We start from the raw sequence: 21268 nt of genomic DNA on the forward strand, positions 1-21268 counted from the left end.
CATTGCTGTTATATGTTGCAAGATGCAGTGTGATTTAGTGGGAATACAGAGGAGCTCAAGGACAACAGCGTGTCTAATAAACTGTTGGATTTGAACTTCATTTGAGCCATATTGCTTGGTGCGACTCATCGTGAATCATTATTTTCCCTCTCTGACTCAGGATAACTCAAAGCGTCACGGCTTCAGAGGGAGTCAATCACACGGGGTCAAAGCTAAATATAGTTTCCTGACACTTGCTTATAAACAGCGATGGGATTAGTGTCCCAAAGAAATGACACGCAGCAATCTTCAATGACAGCCGTCCTCTCTCTCTCAAATGTCATCCCATTTCATCTCCTCACCCCGTCTTTTCACCTCATTCCCCTGTCTCCCTCTCCCCACACTGAGGACTCACATTCACCTTGATGGTGTGCCAGTCCCTTGGCATGCAGCAGGGATCTGTGTTCTACACAGGCTTTTAGTTTGATTACATCTGGCCACTTCCTCTGTCCTTTTTTCTGGAATAACTATAAACTGGGATGCCTTTCTCCTCTTTTCCTCTGTCATTGACACGCCTTTTTCTTAAAAAAAAAAAGGCAAAATAAAGCAGTCTGAATCGCCTTCAAGGTAGAGCAGACAGCATTGTGACTGAGGACATAGGTTAGAATTAAAAAAAAAAAAAAGTGCAACGTGGAAAAGCCGTGCAGTCAGGGGCAAAACTACTTTCATCTGTTCTCCTTCCCACTGGGGGCTTTGGAGCTGTGGGATGTGAGTGGTGCTGGGTATGGGCGTGGTGTTTCAGCAGTGAGCCTTGCAAAAATATAGAGATGGCCAGAAGAATCAGAGTCGGTGAAAATGACTGCCTACAGCAACATGTAAAAGGAGACATATAAGAAAGAACAGAGAGTTGGAGAAAGCGAGAAAAAAAAGGGGGAAATGATGAGTAAAAGTAAAAAGAAAGCAACACCCACAGGGCTTCAAAGCAAAGGATGCAGGAGACATACTGGATGGTGAAACTAACCAGCTATTGTTGTACACTAAGCTGCACTGACTCTCAGATTTGATTTTATTGTTTTTACCTGGCATCTTGTGAGCTGAAAGGCACTACGTGGATCCCCAGGGGCCCTCCTTCATTGGACACCTCGACCGGCTTGAGCATGCCACTGCAGGACGATGATGGATGAGGCCGAGAGGACGAGAAGGAGGAGGCAGGGGGAGACGTGCATGAATAACAAATAACAGGAATGACGAGAAAATGTAGAAACGCGGGAAGTAAAAGACAACATAGTCAAACATGACAAGACATTGCTGGGATGTATGGGATGGGGGTTGGTGTGGCCTGATTGCTTAGGCTGCATTGTGTTGTCTATACAAAGTCATCCATTATAGAGTCAGGCTGGTGGACCTCAGGGTCGATGAGGGACCCAAATGGAGACTCCAATTAAGTGATTAAGATCAGAATGTTGCGCTAAAATAGAGCAGATTAATTGAAAAACGTGAGGAAGGGAGGAGGAGAAGGTTAATTTGTGCGGATAAAGACGTGAAGACAAATGAACACAAGCAGCCGCTGATGCAGATGTGTGCGGTGATGTTGATGAAAGAAGGCGGGGTCTTGATGTCCATTTTGTGTCACTGTCACGTGATAATATGTGTTTAATGAGGACGTTCTGGCACTTTATTAAGGTCAGCTCACCAAAATAATAAAGAAGAACATATATCTAGTGGAATCTGCCATGCAGATATTTTTCCATTTGTCCAGTGTTTAAGGTTTCTGCAGCCACCTCATAAAACACGGAATTTGAACGAGACTAACAGTTTGCATCCATGTTAGCACTCTGTGAGGCTGTGCTCAGGCACAGCGGTGCTATGAGATAGATGCTAACTTTAGCATGCTAACATGCTCACAATTACAATGCTAAGATGCAACAGTGGCAGCTTAGCACGCTAGCATGCTAACATTTGCAAATCAGAATGTGATTAGTTTTAATTTTGACCTGATAACAGAACTAACTGGAACGCTGAGTGATCACCATTACATATTACTTAGGGTGACACAGCCTTTTAAGACACGAGCTTGGTATATTCAGTAGGCGGTGGTGGGGTGTGTCGGGGAGCACTCACTCCAGGCTTAACACAGGTGAATGTTCCAATGAGGAGTCGGCCCTCCCGACTGGCTCTATCCTTTCAATCCTCCTTTCTTGTTTCCTTCGCTCTTCTTCCTCCTCCTCCTAAAAAGAAAAAAGGAAAAAAAGGCAGGATAAATCATTCAAAGACTGCTCCAGCAAAGTAAAAAACTCACCCTCTCTCTGTCATTATTTCTATTTGGCTGTGCTTGCATCTCCTCCTCTCCTGCCCATATCTCTCCTCTGGCTTTTAATCCAATTACCTGCAAGAACAAGTAACGGCCTCTACTCTAAATCAAAAGAGACTTTCGGTGGAGTACAGATGGGAACAGTGATGCTGCAGAAGCGTCCCTCCCGAGCCAAACTTCAGTGACTGTAGTGACAAAGTGGCCATGATCGATTGCTCCTGTTCAATCAATCAGGTCTGGCCCGGGGCGTGGCATCACTGCCGGATTTCTGCGGTGATGAGATCAGGTCCAGAGCGAAGGAAAGTGGTCACGCTCGCTGTCACTTGTTTCTCTCACTCTTCATTTCATTTACTCATCTTCCTGCTGGGCCATTAAGCAATGGGGCTGGGAGGCGGTGGATTTTACAGGCCAGCCAGACGTCTGAGGACTTAACTAGGCTCTGGGACGAGACAGAGCAGCTTCATGCTCTCCTTAATGGAGAATAAAATCTTTATCTGAGCTCTCTTCCTGGAGATGGTACCGACTGAACAGAGCACTCACATGCAGTGATGACATGCTGCATGTAGAATAGGAGGGAGACATATTTAATAACACGGGGTTCAATTTCAACTAATCATCATCTGATGAAGGTTAGATACAGGAGGAGCCAAGGAGCCTCATCAACAAGTGACAGGTGCACTGAATGTCAAAACTTCTTCATTTTGAAAGGAGGCAGTAATTTCAGTTTGTCCTACTGCTCATGCGCGCGCATGTGTGTGTGAACTTGTCAGCACCCAGACAGCGTACCTCGGAGGTTCTGCTAAAATGCTTTGGTAGCCGCCGCTATTTCCCCGCCCTCACCCCTCACCTTCCTGTTTCTCTCTCTTTTACTAAAATGTCAAGCACATCTAAATAGGTTTTGTGCCTTCCTGGTTTCTTTATGGAAATGGATTCAACCCCTTTCAGAGGCCAGGATATCTTTGGTGACACGCTTGCATGGCACAAAGAGACTCTGTCTCCTATTTATTTATTAGAGTCGGGGGGTAAGGTGGGGCGGGGGCATGAAAATTTCATCAGCAGGCTACCTTAAGAGACCTCGACTCACCCTACCTGTGTGTCTCCCCTCTCTAACTGTCCAGTATGAAAATGAGTCCGTCAAGCAGCCACCCACGCCTTTAATTACATGTCAGCTGAGGTCTCACACCGAGTGCCACACAGGGAGACTTATTCACAAAGCCTTTATGAAAACCTCCCCGGTGGGTTGGCTGGATTCGTTTTATGTGAATTCTCTATATGCTGTGTTCAATGCATCTGGCCACCTGTGGGAATCCATAAATAAGAAAACAGGTCAAAGAAGGGGCAAGAAGAATAAATATGATGTGAGAAAGTTTAAATATATGAGATCAGAAACTGAGGTGTGAAAGCTGAAAGAATGTGTAAGGCCATGTTCATAACCGGCGAGGAAACGAACGAAGCTCACTGTCTTTCTCATTAGACAACAGAGCGATCTGAGAGGTGAGCTGATTCACAGTGTATCATCACAGAAAGTGACATGTAATTAACTTCAGTAACAGAAGTTCTCCGCAACAATCTGCTGTCTATTGATAGAGATGGCAAGTGGTTGTGACGTGACTGCATCTCTCTTTGCCCTCTTAGCACATTTCTGCTTAAAAGTGAGAAAAACTGGATATCTGAGGTGAGGGCTTGAAGAACAAGTAAAGAATAAAGAAAGACAAAAGTATCTGTGAGTTTTATCGTCAGAGCACCGAGGGGAGGGGACGCTTCACTCGCACCAGGCCAAAAGCACAGTGTAAGCAGGTGGAGCGTGTGAATGTGACAGGTGAAATTACCATAAAATGGCACGAACGGATATCAAAGCAGCACCAGAGCAAAGTGATATTTCTATTCAGGTATGCTCCAGACAAAAGGTGTGAAAAACCGAGAGGAAGTGTGAAAATGACACTAAAGGAAAGAAGAATCCTGCGATAAAAAAAAAAAAAAAAGCATTTCATAAGAGTGAACAAACCGGAGTGAGTTGGCAGTAGAGGAGTGAAGAGAGAAAATGAACTGTGAATGAGAGCAATGGGACAGAAAAGATCATGTAGGGGGGGGCAAACTGCAGAGCACTGTCTTAAAATCTTACTTTATGAACGGTGGAGAAATGTCCAAACACATGCAAGAACTTTTCTCCTTTTTCTCCTTGATACAAGTGCAGTGATCTGCTCACACCCTCATGACTCACACACTGACTTTCCTTCCAAGGACATCTGCAAAGTCCAACCGTTTAACTGTTCTGGCAGGACTTAAATGCTTTTATGAAAACTGTGCTAATGTTTAACACCTTTAAACGGAGAAGCGCTGTCATATTGTTTAGCTGAGACAAAATAATAGACCCGTCTTACGCTGCTGGTTTTGTTAGCGCGAGTGTTTTGATATAAGAGCACATTACCGCAGCCGCTGGGGATGCTTTCATTCTCATATTTGAATGCACAACACGCTTCAACTGCCAGTCAATTTCCACCATAAACAGAGAGACGTGATTGACACTTGACACTGGATTCACGAGGCAGTGCTTAAGTGGCCCCTGCGGTTCATTAGAGTTAAAACCGGGGATATCCAACCAGCAAGGCCACAGTCTGTTCATTATCTGAGACTCTGGACAAAGTCTGTGCTTTGACAGGACAAACACATCGCTTCTGAGGCCGAATATGAGAAATAATGACTGGTTAAGTTTGGCATGTCATGCAGTGACGTCCTTACAGATAGCTGTTCTATTATTGCAGGGGTCTTGCAGGGGTCAGTGCCTCCTTGTGACCAGGCGCAGCAGATAAGGCCATCTCCCTTTAAATTCACTGCCAGCCCACGTATTGCCTGTCCTTGTGTCAGTGGCAAAGCTGAGCACTGAGTGACAGCGGAGAGAGAGACACGGGCTAAATATACACCCATTTTTCTCTGGCCCTCCATTCAGCATCTCTGCTCTTTTTCTTTGTCTCTCCATCATTCTGAAACTCCCCTTTCGTCCTCTCTAAAACCCCTCCATTTCTTCCTCCCCTGAGTGCTTTTAGCACCCCGTTGATCCCTTGGTAACCAGTGGAGTGGGGAAGCAACAAGGCTTTTCAACTCTCCATGGCACTCACTCCTAGCTCAGTCTCTTTCTCTCTCTCTCTGCTTCCCTCCCTCCCTCGCTCCCTCCACCCACCTCTCCTCCTTCCTCCCATGCAGTAAGGAGGGCTCAGAGTCCTGATCTGTGGCCAAAAATCCAGCCTCTTTAACAACGAAGGGAAGCAAAAGCAAGTGTTACAGGCTTGGCCATCGGACAGCTGCAGCATTAGATTATTGAAACTCATATAAGAAAAAGACGGAGAGAGAAAGAGAGGCAGAGAGAGGGAAGGCAAAGTGCAGAGTCTTGTTACCTTCAAATGGACAGGCAGGTAAGAACGGTAAGAGGACCACGGGGGGAGAAGGGAGGATGGACACACACACATACACACAAACTGAAGCCCACTGCTGGAGGGTTGGGGCAAAGGGTGTGTGTGTGTTGAGGAGCTGTCATCCTCCATCAACCACCTACTGTAAGCATGTGTGTGCGTGTATGTGTGTGTGTGTGTGTGTCATGCCATCAGCTATGGGCAAGTACAACATGTAGTTGTTAGGGGAAAGGGGGGGGGGGGGGCGCCTCCTGAGCCCATCTTTGGCGTCAAGGGCTTAACAAGGACAGGTTCAAAGGTCACAGCAAATGGTGTGTTTCTGGGCACCACCCCTGCTTTAGGGCTGAGGTCCACATCTGTGTGACAGCTTCATGAGTGGAACAGGCCTCCCTGTGGGGCGATGTCACAGGCTCCCTAACAATGAGCTGTCTGTGCCCAGCAGAACAATGGAGGCCAAAGAGGAGGATATAGAAATGCCTCAAAATGAACCATGGTGTGTTTGCTGTATGAACAAATAAAGGAAACAAGCAATTTAACCGGAGCTTTTAGCCAAATGGCTGCTGAAATATTTACAAAGACTGGCCTCCTTCCTGATCTGACCAGCTAAAAATATGAAACATTAATTGCGAAAGGTGACACACGCCCCTTGTGGAAACATTAAACCAGCCAAAGGTAACAAATGATGGCAACATGTGAAAAGAAGTTGTTTTCAGTGAGTAGAGAAAAATGGGGGGGAGGGGGTAGCAGAAGCTTTTCCACTCCTTCACAAAAGATTAAGGAGCCATAATTGTACCCTCATTACCTCCTGTTAATGCAGTTTGACTCAACACTGTACAACAGACAAGACCAAACAGGACTTCACAGTCCTGCTGCATTGCACAACGCCATTGACATACAAAGACAAGCTGCTGGTAATAACTCCTAATAGTTCCATTAAAGTTACTTCGACCTCGCAGAGCAATTACCAATATTTTTCCATCTTAACCGGAGCCAGAATGTCGCCGCTTTCACTCAGCAGTTATAAGTGGCTTTACAGCATTGGACACCTATAACCCTGTGTCCAAAGAGGCACGCTGTGTGAAATATAAATAAAACAGAATGTGATCATTTGATAATCATTTTTGACATATACTATTTAATGTGTCACCTCATCAGCTTCACTGACTCGTGTAAATACACGCTCCTTCTAAATTTGATGCAGCCACTGGAAAGGCTCAGTCGTTCACAAGCAGGATGGAGCGAGGTTCACCACTTTGTGAACACAGGATTGTATGAAAGATGTTTCTACATGGGCTCAGGAACACTTTGTAAAACTATCGTCAGGAAGCGCAGTCCATTTCCAAGTGATCACATTCTGCTTTTATGGTACATCTGAACAACGGATGATCCCAGCTTGTGTACTTCAAATCAGAGCAGCAGCCTTCACCAGCTGCCAATGGATGGCACATGCAGTGTGCAGGATGACCTGGTCATATCTGTGACAGAAATGGATTATTCTTCATGTTACAGAAGGTCTTTTATCCGTCCTATCCACCCCCTCAGAGGAAACTGCCATTAGGGCCAAATTATGCACCCAAATGGCCTCTGTGAATAGATTGGACTTGACTGTTGCACCCAAAGACCCAGCCCCACCCTCTCCACCATCTATAACTCTTTATCCCATTGGACTCTGATGCCATTAAAACAACCAATATGTCAGAATGACTGAGATTATGAGACACTTATTTACATTTAAGTTGGGGACAAGGGAACATTACAAAAGGCTGGGCAAAGAGTTAAACTGGTTAGTGGATGATGAGAGGCTCATAATGACCTCCTTCATCCTACCCACAAGTTCCCTATATGGCACTTAATGGGTGTCATCAGAGATGCCAAAACCAGTTTCAGCATACGTTATTATCTCCTTTATATTGTTATGATCTTCTTGATGATGTAAGCTAATGGTGATCTCAATATGCAGCAATGAGGACTTATCATGTTGATGTGAAGGGAGCTGAGCTCAGAATATACAGCATAGTACCAACTTTATCAGGATCTTTCAATGAATGTTTCATTTTTTTGGCAAACTATTAGCTCCCTGTTGGACGGGAAACTGTAGCTCTGGAAGGAAATCAAAGCAGTGTGACCCCGCTGTCTGCTATGTCTTGCTTTGTATGTGTGTGAGGGAGAGTGGAAGAGAGAGGGGAGGCTACTATACTACAGTCCTATGTTTGTGTGCCAAGGGGGGAAGCCGAGGCAGTGCCTGTCCTCTGATGAGGACATGTGTTGTCTTTCATATTTCACACCCCACACCCGTGGGCTCCAGCCCTGTTCAAAGGAGAGCACTTGTACTCCAGTTTAGATGTACTATTCCTTTTGATAACGAGGAGAGGGAGTTAAATATGTGTTGTTGTGCTAGGTTAGGGCAGAGGGGAGCAGGGTTGGGCATCAAGAACCTGTTCTGAATTGGAACTGCTGCCAAATTTTTAAGAAACATAGAAACAGGATATGTGTTAGGAGACAACCTTTTCGATTCCATTCACCCATTCCTGGCAGCAAAGTTTGGACTGACTCTACGTTCCTGTCTTCGTGTTGTTGGTGTGCATGCACCGATGTGCCTCATAAATAGCTAATGCAAGCACTTTATTGCATAAAACAGGAAGCATCATCTCACGGATGGCAAGACAGAAAACATTTCGATTTTAGAATTGTATTTCTCAACAGTTATAATTTGATAAGAGCCCAAATCAACTAAATGATGACCTGCCAGTAACATGCACGGTCCATCATACTCTCAGTCTGGGGTGGATTCATTTAACTCACCCACCCCAACACCTGGTTTTAATCAGCAAAGATCTCCAGCCTTTAAATTCGTCTCTCTTTGCGATGTTTCGGAAAGGCTGGCTCACAAAGGTTCAGGCCGTGACGTGGATTTACTTGAAGCAAATTACAGGGACAGACAGGTTCCTAATGCTGTTAAGCAAATTAGATCAGAGATGTGAGGCTGCATTTGTCCACATCAGGACGTAGAGCGGCGGGATGAGGAGGGGTGGGGGTGAGACACAGACAGTGCTGTTTGTGGGCTGATATTTGGAAAAACAAAGGGCTGCCTCTCTCTTTCCTCCACTCATCCTCCGTCTTTGTCTCTCCACTACGATCTTTGTCTCTTCTTTTGTCTCTCTGTCACTGATGGACCTGCTGTGTGTGGAATACATCATCTGCCAGCGCCTGCTTCATATCAGGCCTGGACTGATCTATCAATGACAGAGCTGCCTTTGCTTTTGCCCACTGTATCGTTAAATTGCACTTTAATTAAATTAGGCCTGCTAATTATGAGGGCTTAAATCAATCACCAGGTCAATAACAAAGGCCCAAAGCGGACAGAGAGGCACAAGACTTTTTCCAAACCTCATCAATAACGGCCGCAACCGGAGCAGACCACTCCTGTACCAGAGAGCCGGAGGTTCAAACGGGTAGGAATTACTGTGAATTGAGTTATCGTCACCGGCTTTTTGTCCAGAGCAGTTCTTACTCTTACAAGCTCTGTGAATAATGTTGTTTGAATACTGCAGAAGTGTTTCAAAGAGTTTGAATGTGCATAGCCTTTTGCATTAGAGTAGCACTTCAAAGGGGGTGTTTAAAGCAGATTTAGAGTTTCTGGTGCATAAAAAAAACAGTTCAAAAGGGATATTATGACTTTCCAGACACCTGGTTTAGGTGAAGGGAGGTGATTCTGAACAGATAATCCTGGAGGTTGAGTGCGCAGCCCCGCTGAGCAGACGGTCCCAGCTGAATCCCGGGTCTTTACCCATGCATTAAAAAGAGCTCTGTGGTGCTTTTCACAGATTAATCATCATTTTGAGCTTATTGAGTGGGAGGCCAGTCTGCTTTCCACTGCTCAGAACGTTTAATCCATCTTTCAAACTGTGAAGGTCAGTGAGTGAATGTTACCCCTGTTGAAATAATTGAGGGTGTTTGAATTTCAATGAGAGCACCCGTGGTTCAGATCTGGAATGTAATTAAATACATTTTCTTTTTTTTTAGTATTATTATTATTTTTTGTCGCCACTCCCGCCATCATGCGAATCAGAAGCACACTGGCTTATTGAGTAGCACGGTGGCTGCCAATAAACTGCACTCCCTGTACAGCCAAATTGTCATCCTAACTATTTAACACAATAGTTACTGTGATGCAAATGTCGTATCAGCAAGGAATAATGGCAGCACTGGGAAAGAAAATGTGAACGGCTATTCACACTAGAGTTTCATTCATCATCTCTGGGACATTTCCTCCTAAAACTCTAAATGCACTGAAGAAAGAAGGAACGCGGGTGAATAATGTTGAACTATGAATAATTAAGTGGTAAAGTAAGTAAAGCTTTGGTACACATTGCAGTGAGTTATTACAGGGGGTGAGCAGTCTATTCCACAGATCAGCCGTTGTTTGCTGCCTTGTTTGAGCAGGGGGGGTTGGTAAGTGGGGGCTTGTCTGTGGCATCATGGGAGCAGTATGGGGCGAGGTGGGGGGCGCTTTCCATTTCATTTTAATTGGAAGCTGAAATTCTTGGATAAGGGGCAGACAGAAAGCCATTTACTCGAGTCCATGCTCTCAGCCAGGACTAAATGAAGAGAGCCGTGTGGAGATGAGGGGCCTGTGGAGGGCCAGTAATGAGGAGAGGTCCCAAAAGACAGCCACGGCAATCTAGTGGACCCAGGAAGGTGGGGCGGGGTCTGGGTGGGTGGCAGGTGTGTGTGCATTAGTGGAGAAGGAAGGAGGAAAGAGGAAGAAAATGAAGGAACAAGCTGTGTTTTACTGTGTTTTGTTTGTATACGTCGAGTCCAAGTTTAGACAAAATTTTGATTGATTAACTCCTTTGTTGTGCTACAACAAATGATAGCAATCACTGATGAGATAAGAGCACGGGGAAATCATCAAGTGTCACTACGCATGAGACAGATCAGAGTGGGGATAGTTAATTTGCAGCATGTTAACATTGTCCATGTGTAGACAGACGCCCACAACACATGGACCGAGCACACAGAGGGCAAACGTACATATCAAGGTATCCATATTCATATTTCAGCCAGTGAGTCACACCTTCCAGCCCAGACACAGACACACACAAACCCCAACGAGCAAAGCAACCACACCAGTTTCAAATGGAAAAGACTGTCAGCGTGGTTCTGGTTGAGATCATGAATGCATGTGGGAACATCAGCGCATGTTGTGATGGAGCTCAGCAGGGGTGCTATTCTACACAACAGCTCCCATGTTCTGTGTACGTAGGCCATAAACGGGAGAAAATTCCAATGGAAAACTGCTCTGCAGGGAGAAGTGTGGCCCATTATAGAGGTGCTCTTTGCTGGAATGACACCATTACCTCCATCTGGGCTGTTCCAAATTCAGTGTGGGCATTCAGCCTTGAGACATTCAGAGGATTATACCAGAGAGTTTGCATGTTTTCACGCAGAAGAAGTCAAAAGTATGCCAAAGTTTGTCAGAAGTTTTGAGACGCTCGCGACAGCTGCTGGTGTTCATTTACTTCACTGAAATATGAAGATTAAAACTAGCATGAGATAGGTAATCTGTCACTGGGAACATAATGATACCTTTATGAAACTTACTGTACACTTTCATGGTAGGCTCCTGCAGTCAAGCGTGCTATCATTTGTCTTCTGGGCGGTGAATTAATGTGTTGGTGGGATGCTCACACTATCCTCATCCATTTCTTAAGGTTTGGGTTTTCTCAATCAAATGTGGATAGAGAGCTGAATAGAAAGGGTGCACCGTCAAGAACAGAGCAACATCTGAATGAATCCAAGCACCTTTTAGTGCTGCAGCACAAAGTGGGTGGCTACCATGACTACATCTGTATAAGAAGAACAGAAATGGACCATTTGGACGACTAACATCTCTCTCCTCCTCATCCTCTCCCCTCAGAGGCTTTCTATTCCTTGGCTCTGAAATGACACTGCCTCATTCCTCTCTATTCGCACCCAACTGTGACCGCTTTTTTTCCCCGGCCGACGCAAATGAAACGGGGCGCTTCTGCCGAGATGGCGACGCGGCCTCTTCTCACGTTTCTCTGTGGCCCGGAGATGTGGATGTTTACTGTCGGCCGGGGCCTTATTGCATTCCTCCAGCAACTTAAAAGCATTGGCCCCCTAATGGGACCTATAAAACGGTGAGAAAAGCCTATTGTGACAATGGGCCTCATTGTGTCAGAGTGGGCTTATTTGGCACTCTGTGGAGAGTGGAAATGTGTGGCATATTAAAAAAAAGAGAGAGGGAAAGAGAGGGCGAGAAAGTAGAAAGGACTCAAATAAATACGAGTGAATGACTTCACACTGTGGGAAACCCAGCGCTGTCAATCACCAAAGTCCATCTAGTGCCAGTGTCGGGCATAAAAATAGATTAGCTATTTGGCTGCAGTTGTCGCAGAATACACTTTCATTCGCCCCTATAGGATTGTTTCTCTTTCGTCCTGTCCGTGGAGTCAGATTTTGGTGCCGATGGTTTTTAAATGATCCTTTAAGGAAGACATCTTTCTGGGCTCGGGTGTAAACAGCAACCTCAGGCTCCTCCTACAAACGATTCAGCATTCCCCTCCACAGCCCAGACACTGCCACCTCTGAGAAAAGTAATTTAATTCAACTGAAAATACCAGGAAGATAAGCACAAAATGATTTCACCTAAAGAAAGTGTTAAGAGTGTGCATCTTCCTCTCCCAGCTTTGTTCTCTGCTGCCCATGCTGGTTTGGCTCCACGCTGGCGGCCCTGTTTTATTCCCTGAAGTCATTATTGTCTTCGGCTAAGGTGCCCCTGCTCCCTGTGATTTGTGGGTAATGAGCTGGCACCCCCCTGCCCGTGTTCAATTATTCTCATTGAGAAAGTGATTTCTCACTCCACGGAGCAAATCGGAGAAGGCGAAAGCGTGAACTCTAATCAAGAATTAACACGTTCACAACCAGCAGTGCGGAGAGGGATAGCCACCCTGATACTGTAGAGGTGCTGTAGGTGTGGACGGACGGGCGAGGGAAGAGGGACAGATGAGGGACAGCCACTGAGGTAAATAGATGGTTCACATTTGCCTTGAAAAGCCTGTTCAAGTACATCCACTCACAGTCGAGAGAAAGAAGGAAGTGAAACTTGTCAAAGAGCTGATGTGTTTACAAATGAAGCACAGACAGCCTTGCTGAAGGGCTGTTTGCGGTGATGAGGTGAATATGCAAGCTAGCACAACATCTGAGCAGTAATTAAGCATGGCGAGAAGGAGCAGAAAGAGGAGGAAGAGTGCACACCGTCGAGAGAAAAATAAAGAGGAGGAGAGACGAAGAGCACCCAGAGTTTCAGTTTCAGCTCGACCTTTATGCTTGAAACTTGATGTGCCACAAATAAATCAAGGTGACACAAGTGTTTCATGAGCTACTGAATACCACCATGACTAAGGATTAACTGGAGACTTGCGTTCTCATACTTCTCCGATGCAATATTTGGACCGCGCTCTTCATTTATATTGTTTCTGTTGTTTACTTTTATTTCCCAGATGCCAGATTTTCAGAGGCTTTTCCACTCTGAACACAATCAAATTCGAAAGGAGAAACTTTTTAACTCTCACGGGCAAGTTTTTGCATGTAAGTAGTCAAAATTGAAAGACGGTACAAAAGGCTCTCGGGAGCTTCAAAAGACATCGCTATCAGCCTTCTGAAGCCCGAATCTTTCAAGCTCTAATCGGAACTGTCTTGTCACGCGCGCATCGACACACAGCCTGCAGAGCAAGACAGGTTAAACATTTTCAGGGGAGAAGCCTGCAGATAGATATGGGCGTTGGCAACTTCCAAAAAACTGTCTGCCTCCTCCTCTGCTGCTGAGGCGAGATAACAGGAGAGACACGATTTGGACCATTCTCAATAAAGTAAGAAAAGCAATGAGGGAGAGCAGAAACATGTCTTGTTTAGTGGGGAAAGAAAAGGCCAGCGTGGCTTGAAACTTTTTCATGGAACAACAGTTAACGACAGATTTTTTTTTGTTCCTCTTCTTTCCAAAGAGGCTGATTCCTAATTCTGAGCGGAGCATTATTTTCTGCTTTGTCTCGCCTCTGGTCCCCCGCTGACGGCCTTTTCACACACTGTCCTTGGGAACTACATTTGTCTGTGATGTTATGTGCGTGGGATTAAGTTGTGAAAGTTGTTCCGAATTGTTAAGCACTTATTTCTATCATTCTTATTCTCTGTCTGTCCCTGTGTCTCTGTGGTGTCTGTGTGTGTGTGTGTGAGAGAAGGTGAGAGGAGAGCCATCCTGAATGCTAAAATAGCCAAGAGACAAGAGTTTATGGGCAGGAAAGCAGGTGGACGATTCACTCACCTGGTCTCAATATAACACACTGGACACACACACACACACACACACATATGCACACACACACTCACACACGTTAAGGCTTGTGCTAATTATCACTGCCATTTATTTCTAACAAAGATGTTGAGTTAATAATGAGATGTTAAACTGAATAATTTTTCTAATTGCTCATTTACACATTTAAGATCCACTTCCCTGCTGTGGAATGAATCAACTGAATGACACTGCCAACAGTGAGTATGTGCGTGCGTGCGTGTGTGTGTGTGTTACCTGCTCTCATTCTCGCAGCACACACTCTTATTTAATGACAGAATTACACTACATCTGTAATGCATTTTGTTGCTGCAGGGTGTGTGCACAATTCTATACACAGCTGGTGGCTGAAATATATTGAGATGAAACTTTCCAAGCAAAATGATCTAATTTAGACTTTGCTTTTTCGACTTTATACTAAAAATGTGCTCAATTCCAAAACTTTGTGGACATTTTTGTACATCCTCAAATATTAGGGAGGATACAGACACTTTGGCACATTATTGCAGGGAAAGTTGTCTTGTTGCTTGCTCCCAGTGTCTTGGTCTTCCTTAAAGGAGGAATAAATAGGAGGATGTTAAACAACATGTCAGCAGGTGCATGGTTGCTCTGCTATCCTCTTTGTCTTTTAATTTGTTGTACGAAAAACAAACGAAAAAGCACAAAAAATAATGAACAGAGTCATACAGAGAGGCATTTAGAGTCATTTTAGAGTTCTTAAAGTGTCCCACCTCGATGAATAAAACATGCAAAATGACAAACACGATGGTGAAAGTATTCAGATCTGTTAAGTTAAATAAAAGCAGCACTACCATATTGTAAAAATGCCCAATCACTATCTATCTATCTCATATTTAAGCAGCCACAACAGCAAAAGTAAAACTTTCCTCCAGAGGGGCAGCTCAGGCAAAGTGGCAGGCAAAGTGCCATTTTCACTATGAATTCACTCACCAACAATAGGCTGGCTCAATCAAACAAGCACTCCAAGTCAGCACAATGCTACAGCTAACCAAGCCCACTTAAAGGTGAAAAGAGGAGGTGACCAGTGCAAATGAGGCTTAAAAAGCAGCGCAGGCCTTGAAAGAAATGGCGGAAAATAAACCAGCTCCGGTCTGTCAGGGGTCGTGATGTTCCGGCAGGGGTTCAGCGGCGATGCCTGATTAAAAGAGGAGAGGCCATTTTGGCATTGAGGGCTTCACTGTTCTCAGTCAGGTGCTTGGCTGGACTGGAGTGTGTCTGGTGAGCAGCCATTTACGCATTACTCACAGAGGAGGAAAACACGATCCACCATGAAAGGAGTGTAGAGCTTGTGTAATCTATAATCAGATTTTGTTCTTAAATTCAGTTTTCTCGAGGTAATTCTTTCATGTATGTGAGATAATTCAACTAACCAAACTGACATCTGTCAAAAGTCACAATAAGTCAGACTGGTGGTCTTATGAGTAGTAGCTAGAATCACAAATTTGTGATTTGCATTAGAAATTTAGAAATGAATTCAATCCCATGACAGATTTTTTGCACATTTTTGTGAAAAATAAACCCACTAGGATGTAGTTAAATGAGTTCAATGAATTGTTGAAGTCAATACTTTTTGCAGCAGAGAACGAGAGCAGGAAAGACAAACGGAGAAATGAGAAGAGGGCTACAAACAGAGATAATACTTAATAGAGAAAAAAGGAATAGGAGAAAAATGGGTCTTTTTTGTGGGTTCTGCTGTGTGCCTGGAGTCAATGTTGAATACACAGCAGCACCTACTGGTCAGGCCCACTGGGCAGCAATTCGAACGTATATGTTAAGTACATCTCATATACATATATGCATAGAGTGCATTGCTCTTCTATAGACTCAACATGCACAAGGGCACTATGCAGAACCTCTCTGGAGCCTGGGAGAATTAAGAGGTAAGTCCCAGAGAAGTTGAAGGTCCCCTCTGCAGCGAGACTGACTGCACTGCTCTGGAACGTGGACTCTCTGGCACACAGCAACCCCCCCCCCCCGACCTGCTCTTTATCAAACATCCGCCCAGATTTAACTGAACTGCAAGCATACGCACAGACAAGCACTGCACACACCAGACAGCGCTGGAGAGAAGGGAACTGAAGACAGTGGATGGGGGCGGTTGGAGGGGAGAGCTCACCTGTTTCTAACTTATTCAGAGACACAAGCACAGACAGAAAGACAGAGAGAGAGAGAGAGAGAGAGAGAGAGAGAGGCTGTGACAGTCAGGCAGGGTTTGGGGGATACTGCTGTGTTTTCCCTCCATGCTCAACTGCTCTAACATTGCCCGAAGCTTGCCTCGGGGTCTGCAGACTGTGTGGGCTTTACCAACATGCTAGTCAGGAGAGTAGACCAAGTTCACTCACCAACAACGACACAGAGAATTAAATGCTAACTTTCGTGCAGAAATGGCTTGCCCAAGGGTTTTAGTGTCATATTTTATTTCAGTTTTATTTTGTCTGCGTACTCTGACTCTGTTTGCCAGTGTATTCATTGCATGTTTAATGACACAAGCGAATACGTAGCTGTTGTTCGACAGTATAGTCACCATAAAGCAAACCAGCAAAGGAGCTGACTTGCATTTACAGGGTATTTGTTTTGTCAGTCTGAAGGGAAAGAGCCCACAGATTTCCAGAAATACAGAAATCAGCTCAAACACTTGTTTTGGAGTCAAACTAAAGGTCAACCGGCTGCTACACTACACATTTGGACAAAAAAATCTGAATAACACTCAGGCTGACAAATACTGGAATTATTCTTAAAGTCACATTTCTCCAAAGCACAGGACTTTCTTTTTAGCAAACATTAATTGTGCCTAAGTTGAACAGTGGGAAGACCAGTAAAACAACAAAACAACTGTTGGCTTCTAACTGAAGTGAGAGAGGACAAAAAAAAAGAACATTTTGTAGACAAATCAGTTCACAATTCTGCCAATCTGTGTTTGTTCGGTGAGAAATCTTTGATGTGAGAATAGAAAAGGAAAGGAGTGCGTTCATACTGCTCCTTGCTCTCTTCTTCCAGCTTGAAGTTGAACGGACTCATCTCCTTTCAAGGTGCTGGCTCGATGATTTAGCTGGGCACCTCGCCATTTCGGTTTCCTTTAAAACTCGCCAGACAAGGTGTCTCATTTAGACAACAAAGAGAAGGAGGCACTCCGACAGTTGGAGGCTTGATCAAAGATGTCTGATCAGACCTGTTCCCACTCAGACATGCTTTTGAGTCGCTTATGTAATGCTTTAGTTTTCTTTCTGTCTCTCTTAAGTCTCTCTCCTTTTCAATTTGTCACGGGCACGACTGTTTGAAACAGCATTTCGCACAAACAGCAGTATACTGAGAGCCACAGAGTAGCAAAATACTAAATGAATTCAGGCTATTTTAAGACAGTTTCCTGCGTTTTAAAAATAACACACGATAATCAGTGTCTATAGTAAATTATCTCTGCACCTATCAGTGTCTCTGAAACCCTTACATCCAGAACTTTTTGGAAACACTTCATAAATCTGTGTCCCTCCAAGCGAGCCATTTTGATTGGGTTAAATCCCTCTATGATTGACAGCTGGTGTCAGTCCGGACTTTGGTACAGCTCATGATAATGGCCTCCAGTGCCTCATGAAGGCCACCAAATAATACAGTGGAGAGGCACTCAGCCAGATCCAAATGTGTGTGCGCATGTGTGCGCATGTGTGTGATGCTGAGTGGGAAGGCCCATTAGCATTCATCAGCGGGATAATAGGCCTGGCGTTAATGTCAGCTGTTTATATAAAGAACAACTCATAAAGCCCTGGCGTATATGGGCTGATATGCTTTTCTCCACGCTGCATTTGGCATCGTGCGTGGAAGGGTGGCGAGGGACCGGAGGGCCCGAGGTCTCAGATGGAACCGTTTGACACTAAACTGAATTTATTGACTGGTTAGATAAACATAGGGCAAGGTGGGCAGATACGACTAGAGGACAGAATCGCAGACTGTACAGATAAGAGCGTCGTCAACCAACCTCCCCAGAACCTCTCTGGTATTTTAAGCATGGAAGTCAATGTGTCGTTTTAGTCGACCTGACTCCACATTTCTAATTCATAGCAGGGGGCGGGAAGGCCTGCTTAAATATAAATGGTGCAGTAAAGCACTTTAAGAGTGTACCAAGTGGTGCCGGGCACAAGGTAGCTGCTTCACCGACATCAGCCGCTGAAGGAAAAAACTTAATGTTGGAAGAAGTGTTTAAAGATGAAAGGTACAGTATGATGCATGAAGTTAAGAAAAGATGCTGCAGGAGTGTGACACACACACACCCACGCATATATACATTATACAAAGTAAAGAGTGAACTGACAGAAATGAGTGCGATGCCCTTTCTTAGTTTTCTTTGTTTTTGCCTTTATCTTTACTCATAAAGCAGAACAAGAAAGTACAGGAGATAAATAATCCATGATAAACAAACAACTGCTAATTAGTGTGATTTTGCTAAAACCTTGGCGTGTGTGCGAGTGTGTGTGAGTGTGTGTGTGAGTGTGTACACTCATTATCTCCACCAGCGCTTTAGCACTGATCACAATTCTTTTTAATTAACCCACGCTGTGTATTTTTATCTTACAATTCGGTGCTGCTGTGCTGCACGCCCATCAAACAGACAAAGAAGACAAAATATCAGTCATGTGTGGGAGGGAAAGACAGTGATCAAGACTGAGATACAGTGAGTCAAGGGAAGAAACAACTGGGCGACAGGGCGCCTCTTTGAAACCTACGCTGTGTCACCTCTAATGAGGGGATTTGCGTTTTGCGAATCATCTTAGTCACACAACTGTCAGATTACAAAGACTCAGGTAGCACTGAGAATTAACCACCGCATGCTCTGTGCCTCTCCTGCTGTTATCCATTAAATGTTTACATACTGATGTTGATATAATTCCGGCTCTGAAATAATAATCCCGTATTTTAGGAGATTTCTTTTTTGAGTATTAACCTGAAAACAATCTTGGAAAAGTTTTTTTTTTTTTTTTTTTTTCAGTGTTAGCAATGTGTCCTGTGCATTTAGTTACTTTGCAGCACTGCTAATTTCCATACTGAGATCAGATCATGATGATATATAGTAATACCTGATCTAAATGCAAACGCCCATGGATCAGATGCCGTCAGACAGCCCTAAAATGTGCTTTGTGCCTTGGCTAGACACTCGGATGCACAAAACTCTCACTAAAAGAGCTTCTTTTTCATTGGATTGCTTTGTCCTGACAGACTGTCTAGCCAGAGACAAAAAGCTTAAGAGAACACGAATGCACAAGAATTAAAATTCAAGGATTTAAAGAATGATAGCCTCCATAACAATGACACACAACCTTGGCCATGTTGATTTTCAATGAGACTGGAAAGAGAAAGGCACACAGAATACCCAGAACCCCGCAGCACGGTAGCCCAGACATCCAGGTGAGAGCAGGCAAGCTAAATGGAATAAAGTGAAATAAACTAAGAGCAACATGTTGACAGCTTGAATATCAATCAACTCTTTTTCATTTTGACTCTTTTCCCTCAATTACTTCTGCATTCACTTTACTCATCTTTCCACATCTCAATATTTCACACCCTTTCTTTGCCATTTTCTTTTTCTATAACGTGAAGGGCAGATTAAACACTTCCTACACAAGTCAAAGCAGGTAAGTGAGGCAGTGACGGGCTGAGACTGACAGACAAACTGGGAGAAATCCTCTGCACAGGGAGCTCAGCGCGTCCGACACCTCCCAAGGTCATTTCTGCTCTCCCTGCAGAGAGCCTCTGTCACTTTTAATAACTTTTAAAGGGAACATTTTTTTCTCTTCTCTGACAGGCTGAGGAGGAGAGGGACCAGTCACGGAGTGAGACAATCACAAAGTGCCGACAGTGCGGGGAGGTGTGAAGTGAGGAGACGAGCCTGCAATGACTAACAGTGTACGCTGTTACTTTATGAAAAGTCGAGCTACATAAAACGGAATTATGAAGTCTGATGTCAGTCGCCATTTCTGCTTCAAGTTAGCTTGGGCAGTGAGCAGTCAGGGTGACTTTAATCACTACTCTGAGCTCTGTTACTGCTGTGCTTACCAGGGTTGTAACACTATGGCAGGACATGATGCATTATGACACAATGCAGCATCGTGAGGAACATACAGACATGGGTTTTCTGCAGACAGAGAGAGGTACAAACTCTACTCATGCCACACTTTAAGGTGCTCTGGATTAATGTCTCAACCAAATGCCATATGTTGCATGTTAGTGTCACTAAGTGGGATATGTTATTATGGCAACGGGGCTGCCAAGTAGGCATGGAAACTACTCTTGTACGCAGATAATAATACTTGCCAGAAATAGAGTATACAGTATGTCCAATCTATAGGGATGCACTGATTCAGTTTTATCCAAGACTGCAACATCTGCACTTTCTGTACTGCACTGATAGCAGTGTTCTCTTTGTCCAAAATGTAAAATATGCACACCTCTCTGTTTGGAACTTATTGTGACTGTGTTTATGTAAGGTAACATGAAGCCAGGGGTTGCTGTGACAACAAACCGGAGATGGCGGCCCAATGTGACTGGGGGGATTGGGAGACATTGACAGTGAAACTGTATTTCACGTGGACTGGTCTTGTCATGGTTCAGTCAATCAGTCTAATTAGGTCCTGAGCAACGAGGTAGACACCAAGGCTGGGCATCTCCACATTTCCAGTGTAGTTTGTGTTGATTTGAAATGCTTTTATTCTCAAATAAGTAGCGTTTTCCAGTCTTTAAACTTTCAAAAATCACTACTTTTTTCGTCCACCTCCATACCTGTTCCTGTCGGTCAAGCCATCGGTCCACCATTGGATGGTTGGCACTGAGGGAAGAACGAGTCATCTCTCTCTGGAACTGAGTGGTCCAGCCACTCGCATCACGAGGAAGACTCCGATAGGCATGGCCTCCTCGACCCTGCAAAGGACCGGGAAGGGGTGCGGAGATTTACTTCACTGCACAGACGCTAGTATAAGAAGTAAAGGTTTACTTATACTTATCATACCACTGCTGCCCCAGGGACATGACCGGCATAAAATTAACCATCTAAAATCCTTTATTAACAAACTATTATATGGACTGATCCTTCCTCCATATTTTTGCCTTTAAACAGGCAGCTTTGTGGGCTGGTGCTATCTATAGCGGCTGGGTGACAGGCATTTTGTGATGGAAGTCGGATAGTTTATCTTGGAT

The 21268-nt window shown here is 44.5% G+C and overlaps 1 protein-coding gene across 4 annotated transcripts in view; it reads right to left on the reverse strand.

Moving 5' to 3' along the window:
- The window catches only part of LOC143339902 (partitioning defective 3 homolog), a 310965-nt gene that overhangs the window by 167540 nt on the left and 122157 nt on the right, over nucleotides 1-21268 (reverse strand). For all 4 annotated transcript variants that reach the window (XM_076761454.1, XM_076761452.1, XM_076761453.1 and 1 more), the window contains exons 5-7: nucleotides 20855-20992; nucleotides 2101-2207; nucleotides 1059-1142 (exon numbers count right to left, since the gene is read on the reverse strand). In XM_076761454.1, the coding sequence (XP_076617569.1) occupies nucleotides 1059-1142; nucleotides 2101-2207; nucleotides 20855-20992 (329 nt within the window). The remainder of the gene's footprint in view (nucleotides 1-1058; nucleotides 1143-2100; nucleotides 2208-20854; nucleotides 20993-21268) is intronic.

This window comes from Chaetodon auriga, chromosome 21 (genome assembly GCF_051107435.1).
Source record: "Chaetodon auriga isolate fChaAug3 chromosome 21, fChaAug3.hap1, whole genome shotgun sequence".
Lineage (NCBI taxonomy): Eukaryota > Metazoa > Chordata > Actinopteri > Chaetodontiformes > Chaetodontidae > Chaetodon > Chaetodon auriga.